This window comes from Chrysemys picta, unplaced genomic scaffold, assembly GCF_011386835.1.
Source record: "Chrysemys picta bellii isolate R12L10 unplaced genomic scaffold, ASM1138683v2 scaf1170, whole genome shotgun sequence".
NCBI lineage: Eukaryota > Metazoa > Chordata > Testudines > Emydidae > Chrysemys > Chrysemys picta.
Window position 1 is genome coordinate 13,058 of NW_027053877.1, and position 6,943 is coordinate 20,000.

At 44.4% G+C, this 6,943-nt stretch overlaps 1 protein-coding gene across 2 annotated transcripts; it reads left to right on the top strand.

Moving 5' to 3' along the window:
• The first annotated feature begins 431 nt into the window (after window positions 1-431).
• Window positions 432-5,685, top strand: LOC135979725 (zinc finger protein 501-like). Of its 2 annotated transcripts, none has more exons than XM_065579961.1 (2): window positions 432-2,100; window positions 2,479-5,685. In XM_065579961.1, the coding sequence occupies exons 1-2, from the start codon at window positions 2,061-2,063 to the stop codon at window positions 3,654-3,656; spliced, it is 1,218 nt and encodes a 405-aa protein (XP_065436033.1). In that variant the 5' UTR covers window positions 432-2,060; the 3' UTR covers window positions 3,657-5,685. The 2 variants fall into 2 exon arrangements, with proteins under 2 accessions (XP_065436033.1, XP_065436034.1); XM_065579962.1 differs by having other exon boundaries at window positions 434-2,100; window positions 2,518-5,685.
• Window positions 5,686-6,943: the final 1,258 nt, after the last annotated feature.

Sequence of the window (6,943 nt, forward strand, 5' to 3'; positions counted from 1 at the left end):
CCAGGGCTGGAAAAACTTCCCAGACTCCCAGTGCTGGAGCCTGAATCTACTCACACTTCATTAGTTACCACCACCCCAAATCTTTGTGGCAACTTCAAACTTTATCAGTGATGATTTTATATTTTCTTTTAGGTCGTTGATAAGAATGTTAAATAGCACAGGGCCAAGAACCAATCCTTGCAGGAACCCACTAGAAATAAATCCACTCGATCATGGTTCCCCATTTACAATCACAGTTTTTAATCTATTTAATGTCTGCCGTGTGTATTTTGTATCATTCTAGGTTTTTAGTCAAAATATTGTGCTGAACCAAGTCATATGCCTTACAGAAGTCTAGGTATATTACATCAATACTATTAGCTGCAACCGAACTTTTGATCCATCCAATAACAATATCCAGTTAGTTTGATAGGATCTATTTTCTCTAAACCTTTGTTAATAGGTACTAATTATATTACCCTCCTTTAATTCTTTATTAATGAAATCCAGTATCGGCTGCTCCATTATCTTGCCCAGTATTGATGTCCCTGACTGACACTCTTGTAATTAGCCAGGTTTATCTCTTTTATACTTTTTAAATATTGGCACAGCATTAGCTTTATTCCAGTCTTCTGGAATTTCCCCAGTGTTCCAAGTCCTAAGTAAAATCAGCATTAACAGTCCACCATGCTCCTCTACCAGGTCTTTTAAAACTCTTGGCTACAAGTTATCTGGACCGGCTGATTTAAGCATGTCTAACTTCAATAGCTGCTGTTTAACGTCCTCGTGAGTTATTGTTGGAATGGAAAGAGTGTCGTCATCAGCATCTTATGATACGAGTACATCATCTGTTTTGCTCCAAATCTAGGAGAGGAATATTTATTGAACGCTTTTACCTCTTCTGCATTATTTTTGGTAATTCTGCCATTTTCCATCTAGTAATTGGCCTTCTCAGCATCATAGTCTGTAAAGTGTTCGTGCTTTCAAGGGCTGGCTCAGAGATACAGATAACAGTCATAGGTAGGGCCAGTGTTTGCTGGCAACGAAAACAGAGAGTAATTGACAAACATGAGCAATATATAATCCTTTACAGCCCGAAAGTGCATTGCGGGAGAGGACAGGAGCCAGCTGTGTGGGGGAGGTGGGGCCCAGGCACTGGGCATTGAGAGCCTAGAACCGGGCTGTGTGCTGAGGAGACGGGGCATGAACCAGCTGTGTGCAGGGGAGATGAGCGGGGGAGAGGTGCTGTTGACGCAGTCGAGAACAAGTGCGAGCGCCGTCTGCTCTGCAGCTTGATGAGGGAGCCCAGCGTCCCACTGCCACGTGCCCCACCTCCCAAGGGGAAGCGCCGCAGTGTTTTTTCTGAGCCCAGACTTGTATGAGGAGGGAAGAAATTGGCAGCAAGTCTCAAAAGCAGCCAGCCTCCAGCCTGTGCCCTGTGCCCTGGGGAGGAGTCAGGTGTCTCCAGCAGAAATCTGGGGTTTGTGACCCTGCATCCCCACCCACCCTCTGTTCAGCCATTCCGGATATGAAGGGTGATTCCAGAAACGAAGAGTAATTTCAGGAAAAAAATGCAGTAATAGCACAATTTCCAGAAAACACTGGCCCTAGTCATAACATTAAATACAATAGTCTCAAGATATAGACCTGTGTTCATCAGATCTGTCACTCTGCCTTCACATAGTTCACTCTGCTGGTGGGTTCTACCTCTTCCCCCATTCTGTGTCTGGCTTGTCTATTTAGATTGTAAATTTTTCAGGGCATGAGCCATCTACTAGTCTGGGTTTGTACTGTGCCTAGCACAACAGGGGCCCACAGTTAGTTGGCTCTTAGGCTCTAAGGTAATGAATATGATTTATAATAATAACTCTCCTGCCACTTTGAGCCAAGGAAGCCGACCTTGGGATGTTATGTCTTAAAAATGAGCTGGGGTTAAAACCATGGAATATTCCTTGTGACAAGTATCCCACAAATTCCATAGACCTTCCTTGTTTTCTTTGCCTTCTCAGGGTTTCCAATTTCCAAACCTGATGTGATCTCGCAGCTGGAATGAGGGGAACAGCCGTGGGTCTCAGACCTCTATGGCTCTGAAAAAAGTGCTCCAGAGAGCTGCCTGCACAGGTGAGGAATTGGGTAAACCATCTCAAAAACTGTCCGTGAATACAGGAAACATTTGAGATGCCCTACAAAGACTCTCCAAGTTGTAAGCTCCTCAAGTTCAGGATTGTTCCCTGCAGATGTGGAATCATTAGGCAGATGTCATTCATGGCTTCCCACCTATCCTGACTGACAGTTGACAGCAGGTTCCTCCCCAATCTCACTTTCCCCTGAGAGTTCTGGTGAGATGCACGCCCGGAACTGATCCCTTCCTCTCTCTCCTCGAGGGAAGGGTTTGGGGAAAATCAGCTCCTGATAGGTTTGATCTCTCCCACACACATTTTGGTTTGTTCACACCTTTTTCCATTCCTCTCACTGAGATTTCTTTTCTCTCTGGTGCAGGGAGTGACCTATGTCTGGATTCTCTCTGTCTCCCATCAGGTGACGGGATGGTGAGTGAGAACGAAGAGACACCCCAGCAGGAAGATGCTGAGCAAGTAGAATCACATGGGATGTTATCAGGAAGATCCAAAGGGAATGTTTCCGGGAGTTCTGCACTCCCAGAAAAAGAAAAAGCCTGTGAGACTCAGAACAGGCCAGAGGAAAACTTCAGTAGCCACTCAGACCTTACTACATGCGAGAGAATCAACGTGGAAGAGACATGCTACATATGCCACGAGTGTGGGAAAAGCTTCAATGGGAGCTCTGACCTTCTCACACATCAGAGAATCCACAGGGGAGAGAAACCCTACCTGTGCTGTGAGTGCGGGAAAAGCTTCACTCGGAGCTCACACCTTATCAGACATAGGAGCATCCACACAGGAGAAACGCCCTACACGTGCTCTGAGTGCGGGAAAAGCTTCAATCGGCGCTCAAGCTTTATTAGACATCAGAGAATTCACACAGGAAAAAAACCCTACACGTGCTCTGAGTGTGGGAAATGCTTCAGTTATAACTCAGTCCTCCTCTCACATCAGAGAATCCACACAGGAGAGACACCCTACATATGCTCTGAGTGCGGGAAAAGCTTCAATCAGAGCTCAAGCTTTATTAGACATCGGACAATCCATACTGGATGGACACCCTACACATGCTCTGAGTGCGGGAAATGCTTCAGTTATAGATCAGCCCTTAGCACACATCAGAGAATTCACACAGGTGACAAACCCTATGGATGCTCTGAGTGTGGGAAACGCTTCATGGATAATTCAGCCCTCATCACACATCAGAGAATCCACACAGGAGAGAGACCTTACATGTGCTCTGAGTGTGGGAAAAGCTTCAATCAGAGGTCAAACCTTATCAGACATCGGACAATCCACATAGGAGAGACGCCCTACACATGCGCTGAGTGTGGGAAAAGTTTTAAGCAGAGGTCTGCCCTGATCACACATCAGAGAATCCACACAGGGGAGGCGCCCTACACATGCTCTGAGTGTGGGGAATGCTTCAGTTATAGCTCAGCCCTCATCTCACATCAGAGAATCCACAGTGGAGAGACGTCCTACACGTGCTCTGAGTGCGGGAAAAGCTTCAAGCAGAGCTCAAGCCTTATTAGACATCAGAAAATCCACGCATGAGAGAACTGTAATAAATGCCTCGACTCCGGCTGGCCAAAGGTTGTTTTAAAAAAAATCACATTTGCAAATTCCCACATAGCGACCTTTGCACCATCTGCACCGTGGTCTCTCAGCTCCCCTAGATGAGTTGCCTGCGTCTGCCTTTTGCAGCTCCCCGTTCTTTGGGGTCAGTCCTGTGATTTTTTTTCTATCAACTCCTTTCCTTTTGAGTCGTAGGAGTGTGTCCCTCCAGCCAGGAATGTTCATCAGCTCCAAGTGGGGGAGAGAGATTTGATCCCAACAAGCTACACTGAGGCAAAAACTACCTGGGCCTGACATCCACTAGGACTGTACATGGCGTTGGCTGCTCAAGTTATTGATCTTGGTGTAAAAAGACAGTTCTAGTTATAGTGCAGATGCAGCCCAGGTACAGTGGTTGGCATTAGCTTTCCCCTTCACCTGACCTAAACTCCATCACTTTTCCTAGTCTAAACAAACCCTGAGCATCACGGTTATACTGTCCCCCCCCATTTCAAAGCAATTGTTAGTCATCAAGTTCTCCCTTCAGGAACAAATTGTTTCATTCCCAGTTGCTCTGATGTTGCTTCAGGTTGTGCTGGAGAGCAGATATTTTTACTACCATTTTGCTCACTTAAAATATATTGAACTATAACAGAGAGCAGGAACGGGGCACGGATAGGGAAAATGTCATTTCACCCTCTGTAACAACAGAAGAAGATAGGGTAAGTCAGAGGGATTCCCTTATTCGCCATCACCATCCCAACCCCCTGTTGTTAAACTGGTTAGGTCAATATTTTTTCTAAAGAGCTGGGAAGAGAATTTCCTAGTAATGACTTGGAACTAGGCAAAGTACCCATGCATTGGGCTCCCAAAGCAGTTGTGGCCCAGGCCCTGCAGGAGGTCACTCCTGAATAGATCTCCTTCCTAATCCGTTAGGAATCATGTGCTTACTATTTGGGAAATGCAATCCCTATCTAGGTAGGGATGGGGAAAATGGAAGTGACATTTCTATTCAGCTCACCGCTGTCAGATGCTGCAAATGTGTAGAAAATGAAATCCGTGTTGAATGTGATATAGCTGCAGAAAGATACCTATTTTCAATAGATACCTTACATGTGGTGTCTTACAGGGATTCTAAGCCACTCCTGAATTTAGTCCCTAATTTGAATCTGTGCCAACAGATTAAGGAAATAAAAAGGCATATTTGGAGGAGTTATACCTCATTCTCACTACTGATATATTGTGTGGTTGGTGAAGAATTCTACGCCAGAGAAGTGTAAAATTACTCCAAGAAAGGTCAAAGATTGGACAAGAACTCAGGTAGAAATTGCAGGTACTAGTGGTTGATTTTCACCCCAGAGATGGAAGCTATGGTGACCTGTGCCCAGGTAAACTATTTTTAGAACCTTGCTCCCTAGTTAAGTGGCATTGGTCACACTCCTAAAGGATGCCGTGATTAAATTGGGCACAGCTGTCTTTTACCATTTGGATCCAAAGTTTCATGAAGCAGAGAGAGAAACAGCTGATTCCTTCAGAGCCATTCCATGAATATGGGTCCCAATCTGGCTGACTTGCTGGACAAGAAGCACTTCCATGCTGGGCAAATGATGGTAGCCAATGAGGGAATGTATCAGATTCCAAGTTCAGACTGCAGGATACATGAATGTTGAGTCCAGAGTCTGTGGTTTGGTCTCTTAGCTTTGCTATTAAGTCTTATGCATTTGTATCACTTCTCCACCTGCTGCTACTTTGAAAGATTAGAAAGTGTGAAAGGTGCTTTTTCTCATGATGCAATTTTCCCACATAGTGTGAGACCCCTCCCACCCACACTTCTGGGAGAAGACCCAGGAAGAAATAAATTAACAGAAATGGAAGGCTCCTAGGTTACTGTAGAATGTGACTTCACACAAAGCTGACTGGATGGAAATGGGAATTAAGAGAAAACTGCCCTACAGGTTTATATTTTGTAATCTTTGAATAAGTGGTTGCCACCGACAATGAAATTAAACATGAAGTTAATTAGTGTAAAGTAAGAGGCTGATTATGTGATAACTTTCAGTGTTACAATATTATTCAGGTTTTCTTCTAGTTCTCTCCCCGCCCCCTCCTACTATATCGGAAATGGTGGCTAATCCTGAAAAGTAAAACCTCACTCCAAAGGAATTAGAGTGGGGGAACATGTGAGAGGAATAGCATGTATGAAAATAGAGACCCAGTGTAGACGGTAATTATTTCTATTTCAAATGGAATTTATTTTGATAAACTTTCAAATACATTTTCTGTTAAGAGGAAAATTGCTTGAAACAAGATGGGTAACCTTTTACTCAGTTAGAGGGTAACAGCCACAGAGTTCCCCAATCCGCTTTTTTGCTAAAAAAGACACATCAAGCAGGAGAGGTCAGAATTTAAAATGGTGATGGATGCAGGATGATTGATTTTTGCAACCAGTTATTTTTATGGGTGCTGAGGCCCCTTTTCCTTTTGAGGAGGCCAGGTGTTAGAGCCCAGCTGTTTAACCCTCAGACCTGGCCATGGAAACCTCCCCATAACTGGTCTTATGTTTCTTCATGTTTGATACCTTTGGGGTTCGCACTCTACATGCGGTTTACGGCAGCAGATACTTTGAGAAAACTGCTGGGTTAAGCAGGGCTATTCCTAACTGACGTTGGCCCAAATTCTGCCTCACTTCATCTAGAGTGGGACATGTCTGTGTTGTGGAAAATTGACCACACGGTTGATTTTGGATCAGACAGCCTGAGGCTCCTTTATTGATCAATCAAACATGCATGCACAGGGGAGTCAGCTAAGGCAGCCGAACACCCACCCAACAGATAAAATACGAGAGCTTATATAGGATAAAACCACAATTAGTAATACATACTTTCTTATCAACATTATTGCCATATTTGGAATACAATATCCTTAAAAGGGAATATAGCATAGCAAGCTTTCCTGTTAGTCTTAGTTTGCCCTGTGCGGTTTCTTGCTCTGTCACCTGACATCTATTACTCTGTTACAAAGGTTAATTCTACTTTTATAATTGCTACAGTTAGTTCTGCTTTTATGGTTTCTGTCTACCCTTCTCCTTTTTACCTCCCTCCTTCCCTCCAGGTCACACATACACTTCACTTGACCAAAGTTTAGGCCTTAGTCCATTTTTCCTCCACATCTGTATCAAAGGATTAGTTCACACCTGATTTGCCCAGAGACCTCGCAGGAGGTGTGGTAAGGTGGGGTATGCTGGACTCTACAACAATAAAGTCAAAGGTAAGAGTGGAAGTCCTTCA

Coding starts and splice junctions, on each gene's coding strand:
- LOC135979725 (XM_065579961.1), top strand. CDS start 2,061: ATGGCTCTGAAAAAAGTGCTCCAGAGAGCTGCCTGCACAG. Junction 2,101..2,478: donor CCAGAGAGCTGCCTGCACAG/GTGAGGAATTGG, acceptor TCTCTGGTGCAG/GGAGTGACCTATGTCTGGAT.